Source organism: Petaurus breviceps, unplaced genomic scaffold (genome assembly GCF_028583685.1).
Source record: "Petaurus breviceps papuanus isolate PSGF00001 unplaced genomic scaffold, PetGlider_PUasm1.0 90617, whole genome shotgun sequence".
Lineage (NCBI taxonomy): Eukaryota > Metazoa > Chordata > Mammalia > Diprotodontia > Petauridae > Petaurus > Petaurus breviceps.
In genome coordinates this window covers 1,616,675-1,640,594 of record NW_027187287.1, presented here as the reverse complement: position 1 = coordinate 1,640,594, position 23,920 = coordinate 1,616,675, and the positions used below count along the sequence as shown (strand labels likewise).

Here is a 23,920-nt window from a genome sequence, read left to right as displayed (position 1 = left end):
TGTTACATAAATCTATTGGAGCACATTCTTTTAAACATCCTTAATGGTAGAGACTGCCACACAAGTCCTCCATCAAAGTCTCATCAAGCATTGGAGGTGACCTTGGTTCTTGAAGCTTGCACAGATGGAATCCTGCTATACTGAGCTGCAGACACTGAGCCCAGGCCCAATGAGGAACAAGAATGGCCAAATTCAGAGGGGACTCATCACTAGGTTCATAGCACCGGATTTGTCTGACCAAAAGTGGCTTACTTCTTGGGCAGGGCCCCTAAAAAACCATAATTGAAGACAAGAATTAAAAGGCCCTCCATGAGTGACAACCCTAGATTGTCTGCAGAGTAGTGAATTTTTTGGACCACAGAAACCTTAAAGACTTTCTCCTGAGTGGTAGAAGGAGTAAATTCCTCATCTCATTGGGGCAAATTATGGAACCTTGAATTACTGAAGTATATGCTAGCAAATCTTCCTTGGAGGCAGATTTGATTTTTAGAAATAGCCCAAAGACTCTGGGAGTCCAGACTGATGAATAAGGTGGGTGATAAAGCTGAGTAATACCATCCCGGGTTAGAAACAAGTTATGTCTTTTAAACTAGCTTGAAAAACATTTCCAAAAGGAGTTCCTGAAATATTTTAAGTAAGGACAGCATCATTTGAAATAAATGTCTAGTTTCCCAAAGGAACTACCTTGAAGGGGTCAACACTGATATAAGTCGTATCAATTCCGGTATATTTGTTAATTAAAAACAAACAAACAAACAAACCAAAAGCATAACCCAACAACCAAACTCTTTTTCTTTTATAGCCACCATATATAAGTTAGTATCCATGGGTACATAAGTGCTTTGTGAACTAAATTACTAAACCAGGTACACCTCCCTGCCCTTGCCAGCAGAGACTCAGATTTCACTTGGGCTGAGCTAGGGTTAAGACAGGAATCAGACAGACAAGGTGGCAGGAGTATTTAGAGTATTTAAATAGGTGAACAAATATGGATGTCTATCTAACAAAACTAAAACAGGACCTGAGTTACCCATGTCTCTTCTATATTAAAGGAGACAATTGAGACTTTGGTTGGATTAGGTTAGGACTCTCTCTTTTCCTTTTTTTTTCCCAATCTCTTAAAGAGAATTTTATTTTTTTCCAATTACATGTAAAGACAATTTTTAACATTCATTTTTTAAAATAAAAGTTCTGAGTTCCAAATTTTCTCTCTCTCCCTCCCCCCTCCTCCTCCCTAAGATGGTAAGCAATTAATATAAGTTGTATATGCGTAATCATGTAAAACACATTTCCATATTGGTGGGACTCCCTTTTTCTAGGATCTCCACGTGGGGCTGTGATGCTGAAATGTGGGCTAAGGATAAGTTTCTCCTTTCAAAGAATAGCGCCCTCTCCCTCCTGGCTCCTGCCAGGCTCCCCTACCCAGTTAGGTGGAGCTTCCCAATGTTGGTGAGGAAGAACTCCAGGTTGTCTTTGTGGTCCTTCTTCATCAGAGGAATGATTGTGCAGGTTGGCTTCAAGCCTCTCTTCAGGACTGCCTAGGTGGGGGCAGGAAGAGATCCAGAAATCAGGGAAAAAAATCATATGATCAAGGTTGCAAATGAGAAGAGACAGCAAAAGGTCATTTTTTCTCAGCACAGGCATCCTTCCTCAGGTGTTGGAAAATTGAAGGGTTCAGTTCAGGTCTGATCCCAATCCCAGCTGTTTGCCAGAAAGTGCTTCCTGGTAGCTAAACCCTCACTTGACTCTTATGACTGATGGTTCCCTTCCTTTGTCTCCAAATCCTTCTAAGTGTGGCCCTATAGAGTACCTACATAATCACTACTTCCATTTTTCTTTCCAGTCTGTTTTGTTTTCCTACTGAAAAACTTCTCAGGATCCTATGATCTACCTGTCATCAAATCTGATGGCCCTTTCTGATTTATCATCCTCTTTAATCCCTCTGTATTTAGGTTGGATCTGGCCACTCTCCTTTGGCTGCAGTGATTTTGCCTTCTTCTGCGTACACACACACACACACACACAATCACTCCTCTTTGTCCTTTAGTCAATTCCCTCCTGCCACCCACTGAATTTCAGATATTCCTTAGAGTTCTGTCTTCAAATATGTATATGATTCTTAAATTCCTGTCCAATTCACCAAGCCTGGATATTTCTACTTGAATATTCTACCATTACCTTAAAACTGAAGTGCTTAAATCAAATATTTATCATTCTTTCATTCTCACTACCATTTTCCTAGTCATCTAAGCTCAAAGTCTGACTTAACTTTGATTGATTCCTCTTCACAGGATCATAGATTGAGATGGAAGGGACTTCATATATACAGTCTTTCAATACTGATTTTTCTTCAAACACATTCCTTATATTATCTTTCCTTCATCCTCACTCTAGTCCAAGAACTTTTCACCTCATACTTAAGACACCAAACCACCCTGCCAATTAATCTCCTCAAATTCAGTCTTTCCTTCAACCTACACAACACCTTCAGATTAATCTTCTTTAAACATCACTTTCAACATCCTGCTCTTTGGACCAAAAGTCTAAAATGGTCACTCACTGTCTGAACAAGTCTAAACTCCTTTGTCAGCTTTCAAGGACCTCCAAAATCTGGCCCCACCTGTCCAATCTATTTTCCCAACATTTCCCAACGGATCTCCTCCATTTAAATCAAGATTATTTATATCTCCCTATATGAAATTTCCTGCCTTCCAGTTATCTTGTTTCCCACGGCTATCCTGCCTTCTCTTCTAAATAGCTTTTCAAATACCCCTTTTTCATCAAAATCTACCTTTTCCAGGAAGTCTGACCTAAATCACTTAAGCTCTTATTCATTCATAAGAGCACAGATTTAGAGCTAGGAGATCTTTAGAGACCTATAGAGTCCAAGCCTTTCACTTAGAGAAATTGAGGCCTAGAGAAGCTAAGCCACTTGCCCAGACTACTAAGTGTCAGAAGAATTTGAACCCATGGTGTCTTGACTGAGTCTAGGGTCCTACCACACTGCCCCCCTCATTGTCTCCCTGTCTTCTGAATTCATATAGCACATATAACTACATTTTCCATCTCTCTAATGCCTCTATCACATGATTTTAGATCCACTGGTATTTATTATATCTTATCAGCTTACTAAAAGTTCCTTGATGGCTGGGACTCTATTTTAGATAAAATTTCTACCTCACCCACTGCTAAGGACAAGGTGCATGGCACCTAGTAGGTACTTAAGAAATTTCTGTTATATTGTGCTATATATAGGCTTCCCTTGCAGCCCCCAGTATGGAGCTGAGCATGTATGAGCTAGCAAGAAATATTCTCTGCTGCCTACTGGAGTGCCTCTTGCTGTCTCTCCAACCCATTGGTAATAACATTGCTGGTGTGCTTGAATCTGGCCTCCCCCCAGGCTCCCCATACCTGCAGGAGGGCATGGGGGGCAATCTCCAACACCACGGCATTGCTGTGGACGTGCCTCAGGGCCTCCTGGAACAGCACCGGGCTCACCAAATTGTTGACGCTGTACTCTGCTGAGGACGTTTGGGCCAAGGGGCTCTTCCACTGCTCCTCAGGGATGGAGGTACTGAGCCATCGAGGGGAGCGGGCCCGAGGACTTCTGATCACCTGTGTGAGAGATACCCAAGATTAAAAAGACGGTATTGTAGCCCCTGGTACCTATTCCAGTCACTCCAATTGTTTTGCTTGTATTCCTCTCCTTCCATCCTCCTCCCATTTCCACTCTACCCCCTAAACCAACCCACTATTATATTTCTTCTTTCATTTTTGTCCTTAGCCTCCTAAAAAATACATGAGCTCAGAATGGAGGGGAAGGGGAAGGTGCCTTCAGAGGTCTTATGTTGGCCCAGTTGTTGACTTTGCTCTAAATTGTTCCCAAATCTCCAAACCTGTTCCCAGAGAGAACAGAAGAGCACAACAGACCTCAAAAAGCACTTACTCTTCTCCCCTCTTGTAATACTTTCATCCCTTCACTCCACCAATCCATATCTGCCCCCTCGACCAATTTAAAAACCCAACTCAAAATATACCCTGTCCCACTACAGGAAGCCTTTACTGACCCAACTACTTTTATCTTGCCTCCCCTCACCCCTCGTGGTAAGGAATGGTAAGAGCTGGAAGGGTATGGGAGGACCTCCAATCTAATGTCATTTTACAGGTGAAGAAACTGAGGCTCAGGGGATGTGTGTGAAGTGACTTTATTTAAGGCAACACCACTAAGCTAGCTAGAACCCATAGACCATAAATTCACTGAGGACAGTGCCTTTGGTTCCCCTTGTATTCCCCATTCCTACACCCTCCCAGTGCTGCCTAGAGAGTTTGCACATCTGGTATGTGACAGCTCCCTGACTCACTCTCACTCACCTTTTTCAGGGCCTTGAGCAGTGTGGGAGCAATGGACTCCATAAAGTAGGAGTGGAAGGCAACACCACCTGTCCTCACTTCTTTAGCAAATACCCCCTCAGCCTTCAGCTCCTCAATGAATTTGCTCACCAGAGCCTGGGGAGAGGGTACAGGGAAGGAGGGAAATGGACAGTGTCAGTTCCTCTGAGCTTCCATCTTCAAGGAAACAAAAGGGGGAAGCATTTGGGGGAGGTAGGGAAGAGGGAGGGTTTGGTCAGTGTCTTTCCTGTCATTCCCCAAATTATCATTTCCAAAGTCCTGACTATATTCCAGCAAACACATGACTTGCTCATTTGTCTGAAAAGTCAGCTGAGAATCCCAGAATGTTAGAGCTGGAAGAGGACCCCGGGAAATCACCAAGTGCAATCACCTCATCTTACAGGGGAGGAAACTGAGGCCCACAGAGGCAAAGGCACTTGGCATTAAGTCACAGAACTAGTTCATGACAGTGCTGGGCTTCTGGCAGCATGCTGGTGAATACAGCTCTGCCTTGAGATGACTGCTTTTTCCATTACACCAATCTGCACCTCACAGAAGAGGACCTGTGATTTATACATGAGGCTTGGAGGATGAGAGCCAGAACACTATTAAGTGTCAGACTACCGAAAGCAGTCGTTTAATCCTCTCATCTCAGGATCTGAGCCCTCATTCTAAATAAGGGTTCTTAGGACCAACCTGAAAAAACTGTTTAGCCCTAGTCTTGCCTGCAAGTCCTAAGTGAGGAACCTGCAGCCTCGAGGCCACCTCTATGTCTAAGAGAAAATACAAGAGAAGTTCCCTAGTGCCTTGGAAGGCCAGATTCTCCAGCACTTTCTCCAATCCAGGGTTCCCACTCACCTGGGGCCCTGAAATGGTGACTGTATCCTCAGAGTTATGGCAGGCAGGGACAACGCCCTTGGGACAGCGCTGTTTGCATTCTTCCCACGACAGCCCTATAAATGGAGAGCAAAGGTGTCACTTCAAATCACAAAGGGACAGGAGGCTCCAGGAGTAATGGGATCCCCAGTAAAATTAGGGTCCCTTTCTGTGGTGTGCAGAGACTCATTTTTTCCCAGGGTTCCTTCCCCTACAGTGGATTTTTGTGGACCTAGTAGTTGATGAGAAGCACAAGTACTTGAGGACAAGCATTGTGCAGGGCATTCAGCATGTTCAGATTCTTCCACCAGCTGGATCCCCTGGCTGTGAGGGGATGGGGAGGAAGATGACAAGTTTAAGTGGACTTCAGGAGGGAGGAGAACAGAGACACCAAGGTATATATATGATTCAAGGATCCCAGGTACAGCCCTCCCCCACCAGGGCAATATCCAGGTCAAGTCTTGGGTTTTCTGGGCCAGATATTTCTAATAAATCTATGCCTAGGCCTCTTGCCTCCCCCTCACCACCCACTACTATGGTTTAACTTTGCCTTTCTCAGACTTGTCAGGAACATTCCTAATGCAACCTCTTACTTCCTTTCCAGGCACTGTTGTAAAGGTTGCATAATATGTGCTTAATTATATTTCTATCTTGTTGTTTTACATTAAAGAGTAAACTCCTTAAGGGGAGGAATAAGGCTACACTGTTCCAGATGGTTAGTTCAGGCAAGGTCTTGATCTATGCTCATAAAGCATAAGTGGCAGGATGGTTGACTCACAGCAGAAGACAAGAGTAACAAGAATTAGGAGAAAAAGAAGAACTCGAATTGATATAGCACTTGATAATTTATAAAAATGAGTATTGTACCCTATGAAATACATACTGCAAATATTATCATTCCCATTTTACAAGTGGATGGAGGCTTAAAGAAATAGCTGACTTGTTTCACGCCACAGTTTGGTGGAGCAGGAACACTTATCCAAGTCTCTGACTCCAAATCCAGTACAAAAATAATTTCTACTTAGCTTTGGAATATATTGCAGGACTTAAACAAAACAAACAAAAAGCCCAACTGCTGTGGATTTATCTTCCAATTGTTTGATTTAGGTTAACAATTAGGATGAGTTAGCATTTCCTGGATGGTGGCTGGGGAGCAGGCCTGGAGTTAAACATTTGTCATGAGCAGTCCCTGGGAGAAGAGAAGGACCATAGAATGTAAGAGGTGGAAGATCTCCTTGGAGATCAGCTTTTCCAAGCTACTCATTTTACAGATGGTAAAAATGAGGCCCAGGGAAAGGGGCAGTAATTTATTCAAGGTCACACAGCAGCTCGGGAAGAGAGCTGGAACCAAAGCCTAAATTCTCCAGTCTCCACAGCTCCATGCTATGCCTAGAAGGAAGTATTTTGCACAACTATGGGTAGGGGGAACAAATGATAGAGATGATGCTAGACAACAAAACAAACCTTTCCCTCCCATGCTGATCGGTCCATAGTCTGCTTGGGGCCCAGGGGCTGTTTCTGATCTCTCCCTGTCCTAACTTCTCAGGGGAGCCTAGAAGGGGCAACCCCACATAAAGGCATGGCAGTTCTCAGACACCTACCCACAGCTGCCATGCTTCCTGCAGGGAACTTCGCTTCTTTGATGCACTGGCCTCTCCAGTAGGCAGCAAGGACGGCCTCATTCTGGGTGAGGCAGCCATCAGCATAGCCACAGGCCACCTCACCCAAGGAGTGCCCGATGATGCCATCTGGCTTCAAGCCCATCGCCATCAGCATGTCAATCTGGGCAATCTGAAGAGGGACAGTAACAGAGGAGAAGTGAATCTGACCAAGGAAGGACCACTGACCCTCCAATTAATACTTTCCCTAGCCTCTAATCCAAAAGTGACAGTACAGGACCACTCAGACCTGCCCCATTTCTTTGTTGAATCCTGAGATTCTTGACATGGGGGTAGTGGGGGGGAGGAAGGGGGGGTCAACTCAAGCATTAAAAATTGTCCTTTGGAGAAGGCTAGGTGGCACAGTGAATAGAGCACCGGCCCTGGAGTCAGGAGAACCTGAGTTCAAAGCCGGCCTCAGACACGTAACACTTACTAGGCGTGTGACCTTGGGCAAGTCACTTAACCCCAATTATTCTGCCTTCCCCCCCACAAAAAAGCAAAAAATAAAAATAAAAACTGGATTAAATATACTAATTTTGGGGCAGCTAGGTGGTGCAGTGAATAGAACACTGGCCCTAGAGTCATGAGGATCTGAGTTCAAATCTGACCTCAGACACTTGACACATTTACTAGCTGTGTAACTTTGGGCAAGTCATTTAACCCCAACTGCCCTCCAAAAAGCCAAAAATACCCAACTGTCCTTTGTCGTTAAAGATGACAAGATTGACTCACCAGAAGCAGACAAGGCACTCTGGGTTTTTTCTAACAGAGTGAAAGTCAGTCATACCTTCTGGTTGCACTCCCCACTAAAACCAGTGACATGTTACATGTCTCGCCAAAATTAAGGTCCTACTTTCTGACCAATGATTAGAACTGTTCTTTGTGTGACACTTTCTGGCCCAAACTGGGATTGAACCCATGACCTTGGTCTCATTAACTTTACAGGCTCTACACTGAATCCATTAAGCTACTGGTTAGACCATCCCCTCACACAGTCTAGCAAAGAACTATCTGAGTCAAGCAGTTCATGAAAAAATCTCATCAGGCCATCCCCCTCCCCCGCTACCATGAGGTTCCCAGGAAGAAAAGACAGAATCCCACAGGTCTTCTAAAGTCTTTTTCTTGAGTAAAGGATTACTTATTCTATATAAGTGGGTGGGTGGTGAGGTCTGTTGCACGTGGTGCACAAAGGAATGGAGGAGTCTCTTCTTTCTTACCTGAATTGCAGTAAGACTGACAAAAGCGTGAACAATGTCATCAAAGGTGGTCTCATCGGTACTCAGTAGCAAGTCGGACACCTTGAGGCCATACTGTTTCACAGCCTCATCAGAGCGCAAGATGGAGTTGCGAAAAATGTCTAGTCGCATGAGACTCAGGCCCATTCCCTGCCACTGTGTACCCATACCTGTTGGAGGGGTGGGAGGATAAGGTTACTTAGTTTAAACCCTACCCTCCTCTGCCCCTCCCATTTGCATGGAAGGAGGCATTTATCTCACCCCCTGGCCCACTTCAGGGTAGCCACAGAAGAAAGAGATAGTCAGGTGTGTATGTGGGAGGATCCCTTGACTAGCCCTTGGCACTGAGTGGGGGATTACTGAGCCTGAACAAGAGAAGACTCAAGGATGGGGTAGGAGGGAGAAGAGAGAAGTTTAGTAATTGCCACAAACACAAATGAATTTCTTATAGAGGAATGTTATCATTCTTTTAGTTCTTACCCTTCCTCTCCCAGCCATGAGGAAATGATGAAAGGAGACTTAATAATGAGAATTTAGAACTTCTTAACATTAAGTATTGGTAGAAAAAACAAGCACAGAACTGGTGTAGATGTAGCTGCATTTGGAAACAGAAGTGGACAGGTTCTTCCCAATGCTAAGATCCTATGGTTAGAATGAAGCCCTGGCCCCAGAGAGGGTTTCAGATGGAGAAGATCAGGGATGGGGTGGACAAAGGGGCTGGAAAACTTACCAGAACAGATGAACCAGAGGGGTCGTTCACCTGAGGTCACCATCTGTACCTCCTTGGCATTGCTCTCACCCCCAAGCACAGAGAAACCTCGGTAGGGCATGCTGGCTGTGGGCACCATGGCAATGTCATTGAGCATGCTCACAAAAGTCTGGTCCTGGGCCTGCAACTGGCCCTGCTCCAGCAGTGTCTCTACAGCTTCCTCTGTCCGCCCGCTGACCTGCAGCAGGTGTGGCAAGGATGGGGACTGTAGAGACCGGGCCCGCCTGGTGTTGGGCTTGAGAATGACGTGGACATTAGAGCCACCAAAACCAAATGAGTTGATGCCAACATTGCCACCTTTGACAGGGATTGGCTTGTCCACCACCAGAAGTGTCCCATCCACGAGTGCAGGGATTTCAGGGTTGGGGTTCTTGAAGTGCAGGTTAGGAGCCCAGACCCCATGTTCCAGAGAGAGAAGCACCTGTGGGTAAGTGCAAGATGAGGCAGGGAAATGTGGAGCGTCTCAAAGGCAATCAGAAAACCTGTTCTCTGCAGTTACTTCTTTGGGGCTAGAGCAGGACCAGCCTCTTTTCTCTCTACACCTCACATTGGAATTAAATGAATCCAATTCCACCCACTCCAGCTACCACTAATGAAGCTTTAAAGGATGGCACCCTGGGAAATCTTCCCTGCTTTATAGATAGTAACAGGGTGCCTGGGAGATGGTTCATGACTCTCTTATAAGTCTAATGGGACTAACATTCTATAGTTCTACATCCCTGGGGAAAGTAGCTATTATCTGGCCAAACAGGACCTCCAATTTGTCTGTGAACCATACCTGGCCCTCAGGCTGTGGGGGCCCTATCTTCTAAATCTTAGAAAGTTAGATCTGGAAGGCACCTTAGAAATCATTCTATCCCCTCGATTTAGAACTAAAGAAATTGACACCCAGAGTATGGTAATGACAGATTGGATTGGTGGTGGCTTTTATCCATATGAGGATCCTATGGGTACAAAGGTCTTCCTTGAGGTTCCTTTTTCTAAAAAAATATAACATGGCCCAAGAGTGGAGGGAGACAGATAGACAGTAGATAACAGGATTAAAATATGCTTCACAGGGTGGAGGGAGACAGATGGACAGTAGATAACAGGATTAAAATATGCTTCACAGGGGCTAGGTGGAACAGTGGATAGAGCACTGGCCCTGGAGCCAGCAGGATCTGAGTTCAAATCCGACCTTGGACACTTGACACTTACTAGCTGTGTGACCTTGGGCAAGTCACTTAACCCTAATTGCCCTGCTTTCCCCCATCCAGAAAAGCAAAAAAAAAAAATGTTTCACCACAGAGACAACAAGTGATCCCATAATTGCCACATTCATTGGCCTCTTCTCAATAGTCACCCTTCTTGACCTTTCTGCAGGACTGGACATTCCTGGACTGTGAATTTTATGATACTTCTATCTGTTTGTTCTCTGCCTACCACTTCTCAGTCTCCTTTGCTGGATCACCATCCATGTCATACTCCAACAAGGGTCTGTCCTGGTCTCCACACTCTCTCCCTTGGTGACCACATCAGCTCTTATGAGTTCAATGATCTATGCAGAAAACTATCAGATCTATATTTCTAGAACTCTAGTCTTTCTCCAGAGCTCCAGTCCCACACCTGCCTAATGAACATTTCAACCTGGATGTTATATAGGTGCTTTAAATTTAGTACATACAAAGCAGAACTCATTATCTCTTTCCCAAAACCTTCCCTTCTCCACATAGATGTGCTATAAGCCTCTCAGACTCAGTATGACCAAAACAGAACTCATTATCCTTCCCCTCAAACTTGGCCCCTCCTGAACTTCTTTATTTCCGTCTAAGGTGCCACCACGTTCCCAGTAACTCAGGTTCACCATGTTGGTGTTGTCTTTGCCTCCTCACTCTCCTTTACCCTACACACAGACAACCAATCACTGGTTTTCTTGCTTCTCTCCTCCTCTCCCCTTTCACTGCCATGACACTTGTTCAGGCCCTTGTCACCCCTTGCCTAGCTTATTGCAATGTCCTCCTAATTAGTCTCCCTTTCTCAACTGTATCCTTCCTCCAATCCATCCTCCACACAGTTGACAAAGTGAAGATTCCTAAATCACTGGACCAATGATGTCACTGTCCTACTCAATGAATTCCAGTAGCGCCTCATTACCCCTAGAAGAAAATATAACCTGCACCTTTGATCCACTGTTGTCCTTTGCAACATTTAGACATTTAAACATGCAACATTTGCATTCAAAGCTCTTCGGGGCTTGGCCCCATCTTACCTTCCCAGCCTTGCTACACATTAAGCCCTCCAGCCATGCTGGCCTTCTCAAAGTTCCTGACATATAAGACTCGGTCTCCAGTCTGCATTTGCACTGGCTGTCCCCCATTCCTGGAGTGCCTCCTTATGTCACAACCAGGAATTCTTGGGTTTCTTCCAGACCCAGCTCAAAGGCTGCCTTTCCTCGTCCTCCCAACTGCTGCTACTATGCATTTCCTTTGTGTCCTTGCACACAGGCACACTGTCTCCTCCATTAGAATATCAGCTTCCTGAGGGAAGGGATGACACTCTTGATTTTGTATCCCCACGTGGTGCCTGTGACATAGTAAGCCCCTCAGAGTCCTGCTTCCCCCCTCTTCTCTTTCTTGTACTCGGACCCCTTTATATAACACCATCCCCAGGAGCATAAGCAGTGACTGGTTTAGCCTCAGAATGGGTATCGGAATTCAGGCTTTAGATGGGAGAGCAGATAAGAAAGAGCAACATAAGACTGGGGGAGGAGGGTTGAAATGGGGGTTGGGGAACATAAGGCTTCAGGGAAGCTAAGGTACTTGTCCAGGATATCAGCCTCCTACACAGGGCAGCAGACCAATCATCCAGCCAGCCTGTGGCTGCCTCCTCCCTCAGAGTCAAGCCTGATCAATCAACCACACCCAGTCAAACAAGCCAAGCCGGGGAAAAAGCAGCAATCCCACTCTGCGGCCAAGTCACCTGTTGCCTAACTCCCAAGAGGCTCACTAACTAGTCAAAAAATCTAAGAACATTTGAGCTAGAAGGAATCTTGGAGGTTATCTTGTCCAACCCCTTCATTTTATAGAAGAGAAAATGAAAATGGACTGAATCCCAGAATTTTATAGCTGGAAGCAACTTCAGCAAATCCTCTCTTCTTTTAAGGCCCATGGGAATTCAGGGCAAAGTCTTCCAATTCAGAACTTAGAGCTTCCCCTATACTTGTTTCCACAATTTATTCCTATTATATATTCTTTCCCATTCCTACTTCCTGATTAAATTCAATTACTTCTAGCAGCAGCAAAATTTAAGGGGACTCCTAAGTGGAGAGACCACTCTGCAGGCTTTAATTGGTAAAGGGTAATCGCCACACTCACTGAGACATTTAGTTTGACACCATGGAAGATACATACCTCCCCCTTAGGCCAGGTGATCATTTTCCCCAGTAACTTTCCCAAGAAAGCTGTATATACACTTATGCATATAGGGAAAATCTATCTTGCATGAATCAACTTCCTTAACCCCAACCCTACCCCATCCAAAGCTTAGGGGGACAAGGGCTCATTCCTTTAAGTAATGATATTATCCTAATAAGCTAGTCTGGGTAGGACCATGCAACTTTCTCCACTGATTACCTTGGACAGGGCCGCCAGCCCTGAAGCAGGCTCCGGATGGCCCATATTTGATTTTGTGGATCCTATTAACAGTGGCTCACGGCGAGATTGGCACAAAGCCCGGACGATGCCATTCAGTTCTTGAGGATCTCCAACCTGGGGGTACAGAAGAGAAACAGACCATGAGTCCCTTGGCCTAGCTCACCTTGAGAGCTACTTTCTAAAGGGAAAATATCTGCATAACCCTGGCTGAGTTGGGTGACTAGATATAGGGAGAAGAGGGCAGTGGGTAGGGAAACCATGGTCTCACCTTGGTGCCAGTGCCATGGGTTTCAATGTATTCCAGTGATTCAGGGGAGACTCCAGAATCCTTATATAAGGATCGTATGAGCTGTTCCTGTACCTCTCCAGAGGGGAAAGTCACACCTGCAAGAAAATGCCATTTTCAAGGCTCTGGTGGACGTAAGAACTTTGCCCACTGGTGGCTTCATCCCCACAAACCATCTACTAGTTAGGCCTTTCAGATGGTATGCCCCTTTGCTGCCCTGCCTTGCTCTGATGCTCCCCCTGCCAAACCAAGCACTTCTCTTCTCTGAAGGCCAGCCAGACACTGCAGGTAACACAGAACCTGGAGACAGTCTCTGTCAATTTCTCTTAACCTGGGACGACCAGATGCCATGGATTCAAAATGCTGCTTTCCAGGAATGTAGCTCTCTAGTTACCGATATTCTCTTAATTGTCAAATTAACAATGGCCTTTTTTCAGACCTCCAGTTGTTTTTTTTTTAAAGCAATCGGGGTTAAGTAACTTGCTCAAGGTTACACGGCCAGTTATTTCTGGGTGTGGTGCTAAGTGTCTGAGCCCAGATTCGATCCCCAGGTCATCCTGACACTGGAGCTGGCGCTCTTACTCGTTGAGCCACCTGGCCGCCCCTAAGCAATTGGGGTTAAGTAACTTGCTCAAGGTTGCACAGCCAGGTGTTTCTGGGTGGGTAATAAGTGTCTGAGCCAGAACTCGACCCCCAGGTCATCCTGACACTGGAGCCGGTGCTGTTACTCGCTGTGCCACCTGGCCGCCCCAGACCTCCAATTTCTTAAACCTATCCACACCACTTGACCACTTGGACTACTACCTTCTCCTGGACACTATCCTCCCTGGATTTTTGTAACAGTGCTTTCTCCTAGTTCTCCTTCTACCTGTCTGACCACCAGTTTCTTTTGCTAGATACACGATATGCAGGCAGGGCCGCTATCGGTGTGTTGTGCAGGACTGTACATCCTCTACATTTTTTGTGGGCCACCTGAAATCCTTTCTTGGGCCATAGGTTGTACAGGCCTGCCATCCATGAGTCCTCTAACAATGAATGTATCCCAAAGATCCGTGCTGGGCCCTGTTCTCTTTCCTCTCTTAATTGGTAACCTCATCAGCTCCCATGAGTTCAATCATCATCTCTACTCAGATGTCTCCGAGATCCCGTCCCTCATCACAAACTGCTCAGTGGGTATTTAAAACAAGACTGGCATCTCTAGGGCCAAAACAGAGCTCATTATCCTTCCAAACTTAGCCCTTTTCAGACTCCTCTTTCTCTATCCTTCCACTCACATGATTCTGTCACACCCATGTCAGCCTCTGATCTTTGTACTCACCCATTCCACATATCCACTCAGCTGCCAAATCTTCCCACTGATAATTCCAAAGCATCTTAGATAACTCATCCCCTCCTTTCTACTTGGATAGTCACTAACCTGGTTCAGACTCTCATCAGATCTTGCTTGGACAACAGCTTTCTGATCAGCCTTCCTACCCCAATCAGCTACTAAAGTGACTTTTATAGGTTTGACCACAGTCCTACTCTGTAAATTCCAGAGACTCCCTATTACCTTTAGGATCCAATATAACCTGCTGCTCTCTTTGATATTTAAAGCCCTTCACAATCTGGACATTTCTTCCTTTCTTGACTCATTACGCATTATTCGTCTTCATACACACTATTCCTTATATATAGTATTCCATCTCCCACCTCCAGACCTTTGCACGAACTATCCCCCATGCCTGGAGTGCATTTCCTCATTGCCTCTGCCTTTCAGAATCTTTACTTTCCTTGAAAGTTCAACTCAAATGTCACCTTCTATATACAATCTTTCCCGATTTCCAGAGCTGCCAGTGCAGGCTCCCCCCTCCCTCCACATAAACGATCATCTGTCTTTCTTATATATACACCTACATTTCCATGTGTTGTCTCCCTTGGCTAGGTTTTAATCTCCTCAAGAGCCAGGGACTGTCTCCGTATCCCCAGCTCTTAGCACAGTGCCTGGCACACAGTATGTGCTTAGTAAACACTTGCTGATCACGCCTCCCATAGCACTAGCTGAGGCCTCCCAAAAGGCTGTACAAGGAGGGCAGAGCAAGGCCCCAAGACATGTTCCACCTGCTGCTGCCAGCTCTTCCCCATGACACTGGCAGCCCAGACCCCGACCTCGTGGCCCACCTTGTTCCTTATAGCCATCTGTGTTGGTGCTTGCATTCAGTACTGTGGCGTAGACCCTCTTGGCCATGGACTTCTTCATCATCAGGATGGCCACCACGGCCTCAGCCCGGCAATACCCATTCCCTGAGGTGAAAGACAAACTCCTCTCAGGATTTCACATTTGCCCTTCATCATAAACTGAGGCAAGGACAGGTTTTAGGCCCCTACCCTGCCTGCCGTCCTGAAGATGTGGCTCAGTATCAGTTTCTGCCTCTAAGAAACAGATGTCACTCCTCAAATTGGCCCCACAGCTGTCTTAGTAAAAACACAGCCTCTGAATAGCTGGACCAGGCTATGTGTAAAGGTTGGGAGGCAGGAACCAGGGGTCAAAGTCACAGCATCCTGAAGGCTAGAGCAGGGATAGACCTTGCAGAGCATTTGGTCCAATTCCCTCATCTTAAAGAATTGGGGAAACTGAGGCTCAGACAGCCTTGGTGGTAGCCATGCTGAACTGCCCCTCCTGGCTGGCTGAGAAAATTCCCATGAAGCTAGATCACTAGCCAGTCTTTTGTTGGGTCAGACTTAGAGGAATCAATGATGGGAGAATTTTCAAACTCCACAGGTTCTCTGAGATATTCTAATCCAATCCTCTCATTTTACAGATGAGGAAACTGAGACCTAGAGAACAGTTTAATACATCACAGAAAGTTGGTGCAGAAAAGAGACAGCCACTAGGGCTTTGGCCCCTTCCACCATAGCACACTGCCAAGAGCTGATGTCCTCGTGGTGTCTCAGGGTCTATGAAATCCTTTATATTTATTATCTCATTTGATCCCCATCACAACACTGTGAGGTGGGTTTTTATTCTATTTTCAAGAGAATTGACCTGACCTGGGCCACACAGCCAGTCAGCAGCTAAATCTGAACACAGGTCTCTCCATGTGTCTATCCAGGGGACTTTCCACTATATACCATACTGCCTCTTCTTAATGGCATCATTAGAAGGTGGGGCTAGCTAGGGTAGAGACATTTCTTCACTATTGCTGTTACTTCTATCCTGACCTTCCCAAGGCTCCTGACGCAATGGTTAAGGGTAAGCTCTCCTGCCTTCATTACCTGAAGCATCGTAGGCCTTGCAGGCGCCCTCAGGACTGAGCATGCCCAGCTTCATGAACTGGACTGAGGTGTTGGGCTTGAGCAGGACGTTGATGCCCCCTACGATGGCAGCACAACATTCTCCAGAACTGATGGCCTGGAATGCATTCTGCATAGCCACAAGGCTGGAAGAACATGCAGTGTCCAGGGCGATACTTGGTCCTGCAAACCAGAGCACAAACAATGGGATCAGGCAGGGGGAAGGAGAGAGCTGGGAAGGCTCTTTGTCTCTAAGCATGGGGCTAGACTGTGGACAGTCTCTAAGCAGGCCAACCCTGCCCAGGGTCTGTTAGCAGAAGCAACACACCAATTACTGATATACTTAACCCCAGAGAATCCCACAATTTTTAGAAGGACCTTAAGGACCTCAGAGGCTTCCTAATAAGTCCCTCATAGGATCACAGATCTGGAATTGGGTGAGATCTTGGAGGTAGGTCCTCTAGTCCAAACCCTTCCTTTTACAGATGAGTTAAGTGAGGCCTATACTGACTCCAATCCTATGCTCTTTCTACTACACCTCTCTCACCATCATGCTTTTGTTCAGTCATTTTTCAGGTATGTCTGACTCTTTGTGACCCCATTTGGTTTTTTTTTTTTTTGCAAAAATTCTGGAGTGGTTTGCCATTTCCTTCTCCAGCCCATTTTACACATGAGGAAAATGATGCAAACAGGGCTAAGTGTCTAGGGTCACACAGCTTGTAATTGTTTGAGTTTGCATTTGAAATCAGGAATTGAATCTTCCTGACTCCAGTCCCAGCACCCTATCCACTGTGTCACCTAGCTACCCATTATCTTCTCTAGGAAAGTGGGATAAGAAAGGAGGCATCTTTCTCTTCCCTATTCTTGGGAAGATAGAGGCCCAGAGTGTGTGTGTTGGGGAGGGGATGGTTGGAAGGCACAGAAAATCCATGTTCGTTCCTTTTGGTCAGTCTTCTTGACCCCCTTACCCACCTTTTAGGTCAAAGAAGTAGGATAGTCTGTTAGCCATCATGGCCCGCTGGCAGCCAACCATGCTGTAGCCCAAGAGCGTCTCCGGGTCTCTGCTCAGGGCCTCTGAGGTCTCTGATCCGCTCACACCCACCCATACACCAGTGTTGGTCCCTCGGAGGGTAGCTGGGTTGATGCCTGTCAGGGGAGCAAAACACACATTGTTTGGGGCTTGCATATTCAGAGGCTGCCTCTTGCCCTAGTAGGCAGGTAGACGTGAAGCTGCCTTAGTATCAGGGGCAGTTTTCTCCCCTCTACTTTGGAGGACCCTTACTTTTGGCTGGACCCTCTCTAGTCCTATGGCAGAATTTAATTGAAATTGTGATTTTCAAAGCCCAGGTTAGGTTGGGGAAAAACCACAGGGGCAAGAAAACATTCTTCCTAATAAGACAGTAGGGATGGGGTAAAGGGGAGAAAGAAAAAGTAAAACAGCTTGGAAAGAGTTTAGGGACTTTTTTTTCCTCTTCAGAAACCCAGAAGGATATTGCAAATTATCAGGCTGTGAGGAGAAGAGGAGAGCTGGAGGGAAGTTAAGTTCACACTTCTCTATATGCATAAGACCTAGGATTCAAGCCCGCAGAACTCAGGGAGAGGCCAGGTGGCTCAGCGAGTAAGAACACTGGCTCCAGTGTCGGGATGACCTGGGGATCAAATCTGGGCTCAGATACTTAGCACCACACCCAGAAATTACTGGCCGTGTAACCTTGAGCAAGTTACTTAACCCTGATTGCTTTAAAAAAAATTAAAAAAAAAAAAAAGAACTCAGGATCAAGGAGGGACAAAGGGCAAATTGTCAAATATGTTCCCAGGATCAGACTTAAAGATGAATTTGAGGTGTGGGCCCTGTGAGAACAGAGAGAGGCATTGATATGAGGAATCCTCTCTCCCCAAGGATGCACTTGTCCCCAGGTATTTGGCTGGAAGCAGATTAAATGCATCACTGACCAAATGATCACCCAAGTGTTAATGGCCTGGCTGGCTGGGCTATGACAGTTCAAGGAGACAGAAGTCAAGTAGGGCAGCCAGGAAGTTTTGGACACTGACCACATCTGGGGCTCTCAAGGGCAGGGGCAGACCCTTGGGCAGTTTTCCCTTCTTCACCAGGTGTAACTCACCAGTGAATGAGCTAGGAGCACAACTTCTCCCCATTCCACCCCCCCAAACGGCAGTGACATATATGCAAATGAGCCACATAATGGCCTAGTTATCATTCACTGTAAACACCCCAATTAAGGTACAACCTGTGCCACTGTATCAGATTAAATGACTGTCTTCCTTCCACGACAGTTCATACATGAATGAGCTTTCCTATGCTTTGACTTATACTGAAAACAGTGGCTAGCCCAGGAGTGGGGAACCTGTAGCCTTGAGGCCACATGTGGCTCTCTAGGTCCTCAAGTGTGGCCCTTTGACAGAATCCAAACTTCACAGTCCTGTATCAAAGGGCCACACTTGAGGACCTAGAGGGCCACATGTTCCCCACCCCTGGGTTATCTCATCAAGTGACTGCTGGACATCAGTCTACCACACAAACCATGGACACAAACCAGCGGCCCTCTCTTTTGCACTGTGACCACTTTCTCCATGTCAAAAGTTGGCTAAGGGTATCCAAAGATGCTCCCAAATGTTGGGAGGTTCCTAATTCCCTAGGGTCCCCTACCCATAGACAGCAAGAAGGGCTTTTATAGGCAATTAGGTCCCACCCCCTCATTTTTTCAGATGAGGAAACAGAGTCTGGGAGAGGTCAAGTAAGTCACTTGGGGTTACTCAGCTAGTAAGTATCTGAGGAAGGATCTGAACTCGAGTCTTTCTAATTCCAAGCCTGGAACTATTCCGTCATCAACCCAATCCCAAGTACTAGACGGCACAGCTTTTGCCAACTAGATTATAGATTCAGGACTAGAAAAGATCTCAGAATACATTTTGTCTGATACTTTAATTTTACAAATGAAGAAACTGACGCCCTAACAATTTAAGTGACTTGACCTGGGTCACATCCTTTTCCAGCTTTTGCCAACTGGATTATAGATTTAGAGCTGGAAAGGCACTCAGAATACATTTTATCCAATCCCTTAATTTTACAGATGAAGAAACTCGAGGCCCTAGCAATTTGAGCAACTTGACCTAGGTAACACAGGTGGCAAATGGCAAAGGTAAAATTAGAACCCGGTTCCCAGATTCCAAATTAGTAGCCACATGCAGTCAGTTGCATAAGTAGTGATTTCAATCAAGCCGATTAGTGTACTCCTCCCACCAGAAAAGTTCTGTATTTGAATAGAATGAAGCCCTTGGGCTATTCAAGGGAGCCAAGGCCCACAAAAGAACAACTGGCACAGAGAAAATTGGACCAACCTAGCTTTCTGGTGTTTATTCTGGCCACAGATGACCTACCTATCCCCCTTAAAAAAAGGAACAGAGTTCATCAGGCAGCTTTTCCTTGATGTCCAGATTTTGGGGGTTTGGCAGGGCAATAGGATAGTTTCCAGAAGGCAGTTAGGAGGGGAAGGAATATTAAGCATAATGTGAAACAGGAGAGATAGTAAGAAATTAAGAGAAGGGAAGGTTTAGAGTTGCCAAAGGGAGAGCTGGGGAGGGAGGATGAGAGTAAAGTGTAGGAAAAGAAAAGGCAGAGAAGACAGGGGAAAGGGAAGAGAAGAGGGCAGGGCAAGGAGGGGGTGGAGAAGAAGAGAGGTGAAGAAGGTAGGGAAGGGGCCCTGCAGCCACTTCAATCTATTCCAAGCAAGAAAGGCACCTACAGCAATGTGAGAGCGAGAAGAGCCAGGCTGCCAGAGAGCTCCAGACTGGCAAAAGAATGGGCATGAAAGCTGTGGCCGCAAGGGGTCGGCTGGCAGTAAGAAGCATTATCAGAAATGCCTGACATTGATTAAGAAAGAAGGTGGAACATTATCAACAGAGATATGTGGAGTAAAGGCAATGCTAGACTGGAGGAGGAATCAACCTCTCAACCCAGCAGAGTGGGAGGAAGCCGAAGGTGATGATGGGCTGATCAGATAAGTGAGCAGCAAGGAGCCTTGGATGGCTGCGGGTTGTGTGGTCCTTTGTATCTGCAGTCCCTGAAGGTTTACATCTGTCCTCCTTATGGCTTGGCTCTAGGAGCCAGAGCTGAAGAGAGTGGGAGGTGAAAGCCTTGGGAAGGGCAGAGGGATGGGAGACTGGGAAAAATGGGGGCAGGGTCTGGCCTAATTTAGCTGCAAAAAATGTTGGTCATTGATCTGTTCTGTGAAATATACCCAGCCCATGTCCTCAATAGCCAGTTCTGTGCTTTGAATGCTCAGTCAGTGATATAGGGCGGGTGGCTGATCATTTTTTTTCCTCACAGAGATCATCTCCAGGTATTTAGGGGAAGTCCCACCCCTAGTTCAGCCTCCATTTTAGGTTAAAGGAAAACCCAGAACATCAGTCCATTATTTCCCAACCTAGTGACACCTATTGTCCCACCAAGGAATTTTTTCTTTCCCCACCTCCTCCTTACATCCCAAGATCAAATCCTGGCTGATAAGGGTAAGCAAATGGAAGTCATCAGATATCAAGGACATCTGTAACCAAATGGTTAAGAAACAATAACCCTGTCCAATCACATCCCTCCCTCCTTGCCCCACTCTGGCCCCTGTCCACCCACCAGCTTTAAGCCAGGGCCAACAGATCCAGAAGCACAAACCAGTTAACCATTCTTCCCTAGGAGCCTCCAGAAGAGGTTATGTCTGTCCCTTCCCATCCACTTCTGACTATACATAACACTACGATCCACCTCCCCTAGAGCTCATTCCAAACCATTTAGGACAACTGAGAGACCTTGTTCCTGAACAGGGCTGAATCATCCCCCTTCCCCTGCCCAAGCCTAGCTGACCAGGGCAGCCACTCACCTCCATCCACGATGGCTTCATAGGTCACTTCTAGTAGCAAGCGGAGTTGGGGGTCCATTGTGTGAGCTTGTTTGGGGTGGACTCCAAAGAAGGAAGCATCAAACTTGGATAGGTCCTTTAGTTTGCCTGATCTCTTGGGCAGTCCATACAGCCCTGGAAGGAAACATAGTCAACATTCCCAGGGGTCTGGCCTCAAGGCAGAAGGCAATTTCTCCTCTCTGGGTAGCCTTCTTTTCTTCTATCTCTTCAGCCAAGAATTATTGATCAACCACCCTGAGACCCATGACACTCTTCACCCTCAAAGAGGTTAAAGTGGATATGCAGATTTAAAAAGTACAATTCCAATAGGTGTCTCAGCTAAGCTAAAAGGAATTCAGAGAAGTCAGCAATCACAGAGAAAGGAGAAAGCTTCATGGGGGAGAGTGGGGCAGCCAGGGTGAAGAGGCAGAGAACCAGGGACAAGAGACTGGATGGTCTAGGCAGCACTAAATCTGTGTCAGCCTGGTTCCCCTTACTACTTCTCACTATCACAAAAGAATCAGTACTGTTAGGACTCCTGGCACAGACATTACAGTGGGCTAGGCTGGGGGGAACACAGGGGTCACATCAGCATCCTGCACCCCCATTCCTAAGCTGGGAAGCCCCTCAGCCCAGTCTGACCTGGCCTGGCCCAGCCCAGACTGATGTAGGCAGAGCCCTGTGGACTGGCTCTGGGTGAGTCACATCTTGCCTGTCAGGTAGGACAGCTCCAGAGAACCAAGTTGGGTGTGAAGGGGGTTCAGACTAAGTGTTTATCTGACAGGTTGTGTGAAGGGAGGGAATAAAGGTGGCAGCCTCCATGTACCAGATCTGCTCAGTCAGGGAGGCCAAGTAGGGAAAGCCTAGAGACATCCCCAAATATACTTTGTTAACTTCCCCCCCCCCCAGAGTCCAAAAGGAGTATTTCTTTCCCTGTACCACATCTTAGAAATAGATTTTAAGGACCAACTCAAGAGGAATTAACTCACTTTGTGGTCCTAATCTAAACAAAGCACCTCCTACTTATCCAAAGGGGAGGCAAGCTAGGCATAGGAGGTTGGCATTGCAAAACTATAAGGATATTGCACATTTGAGGCACAAATGCCTGAACATTTGAGAAGAAATGCTAATAAAGCTATAGTGAACTCAGCTCTTCAGGACTAGTTCCGGGGTAGATTTAGGGGAAGAAAAGGGCATTCCTGGAAATTACTATGCAAACCCTACTAGGAGATAAGCATCTTAATGGAGTGGAGGGGGGCGGGAAGAGAGGGAGAGAAGGGAAGAGGAAGAGGAAGATGAAATTCCCTTCAGGGAAGACTGAGGAATCTGGGGAGAACAGTCACAGAAACAGAGTTGGAATGGGCCTAAGAGATCACTTAGTCCAAACCACTCATTTTATAGGAGAGGTCCTCTTTACCAAAAGAAGTCCTTGGGAAAAGGGGAGACCTACTCTCTTGCCAAGACTGTTGGAAAATGTTGTCAGAAAGCAGGACAGATCAACAACCACCAAAGACCTCTAGGTTGAAAATGATGCCAGTTCGGGAGAGATCATGTCACAGCAGAAAGGAAAGAGGGGGTGGAGGTGGAAGGAAACACCAGAGATCATGTAGTTCAGGGGTTAGCATTTTTTGTTCTATGGACTCCTCCAACAATCTGCTCAAGCCTATGGGAACCCCTTTTCAGAATGTTATTTTATTTTTTCCAGTTACATGTAAAGACAATTTAAAATGCTTAAGAAAAAATACTTAGGATTACAAAGTAAGTCAATTGACAAAGTTACTGATGTTTTAAAAAAAAAAACAACCCTCCCCCCAAATTCTCTGACTCCAGGTTAAGAACTCCTGTTCTAGTCCAACCACTATATTTTACAGATAAAGATAGCCCCAGAGAGGGAAGAAATGACTGGCTTAAAGTCACATCGATAATTAGAGGGAGGTGGGCATGGGAGCTGGCCAGAATTCAGGAATTCCTATTTCCAGTTCAAAGTTTTTCCCCCTGTCTAGACCAAGTCACTTTCTCCTCCTTGCTCACAAGGCTCAGACTCCTCATCAGCACTCACCTGCTTTCCACCGTCTGTCATCATCTGTGACCATGTCCACGCCTCCAATCAAGTTATCCCAGAACTCCTGCAGATTTTCTGACTCGGGTAATTTTCCTGCCATTCCTGCAATCACCACTTCCTCCATTTTTCAGCTTTTCTCTGTAGGGTAAGGAGGAGGAAGTGAGAAGTTGAAAACTACAGATGGAGTCCCAGCTTATGAAGGGAAAAAGCAAGTTGAAGAACTGGTTATAAACAGTTCCCGCCCACCACCTCCCCTATCTTTTACTGGCTGATCCAAGGGAGACCTCTTGGAAGACACCAAGAAGGTACTCATCTCTCCAAGAGAAACCAGAGACAACCTCAGCCTTGAGACTGGGGCCTCAGCAGGCCTCAGGATCCTACTGCATTGCCTAGGGGCAGAGGGCTGAACTTATTGGAAGGACAGTCGGACTAAGTCAAGAAATGGGCAGAATTGAGAGGAAAAGTTCACTGTGATAAAAAAAAAAAAGACCCTTCTAACGGAGAGAAAGGAGTTAAATTACTCCATATTGCCCCAAACTTCCTCAAAAACTAAGGTAAAGACCATCTGACCATCAAGAACCTTAACAGAAAAAAAAAAAGAGTGTAAAGAAAAAGGGACAACCTTCAGGATCAAAGATAAAAATTTTAGACTCTGGTTTTAAAAGCCTGGCCCTCTCCTACCTTTCCAGTCTTCTACTTCACTCTTCATGTGCGCAGCAATCCAGTGATACCAGCTTCTTTGCTGCTCCTGTTCCTCCAATTAGACACTCAATACCCAATTTCTGAACATTGTCAGTGGCTGCCCCCTAGGTTTGGAACCCTCTCTC

At 46.1% G+C, this 23,920-nt stretch overlaps 1 protein-coding gene across 1 annotated transcript in view; it reads right to left on the bottom strand.

Moving 5' to 3' along the window:
- Positions 1-23,920, bottom strand: part of FASN (fatty acid synthase) — a 58,149-nt gene that overhangs the window by 28,589 nt on the left and 5,640 nt on the right. The window contains exons 2-15 of the mRNA XM_069063984.1: positions 23,091-23,231; positions 21,014-21,166; positions 17,094-17,267; positions 16,104-16,304; positions 15,009-15,131; positions 12,831-12,946; positions 12,542-12,676; positions 8,892-9,351; positions 8,144-8,331; positions 6,867-7,056; positions 5,248-5,342; positions 4,372-4,506; positions 3,412-3,615; positions 1,423-1,538 (exon numbers count right to left, since the gene is read on the bottom strand). Of these exons, the coding sequence (XP_068920085.1) occupies positions 1,423-1,538; positions 3,412-3,615; positions 4,372-4,506; positions 5,248-5,342; positions 6,867-7,056; positions 8,144-8,331; positions 8,892-9,351; positions 12,542-12,676; positions 12,831-12,946; positions 15,009-15,131; positions 16,104-16,304; positions 17,094-17,267; positions 21,014-21,166; positions 23,091-23,217 (2,417 nt within the window). The 5' untranslated portion in view covers positions 23,218-23,231. The remainder of the gene's footprint in view (positions 1-1,422; positions 1,539-3,411; positions 3,616-4,371; positions 4,507-5,247; positions 5,343-6,866; positions 7,057-8,143; positions 8,332-8,891; positions 9,352-12,541; positions 12,677-12,830; positions 12,947-15,008; positions 15,132-16,103; positions 16,305-17,093; positions 17,268-21,013; positions 21,167-23,090; positions 23,232-23,920) is intronic.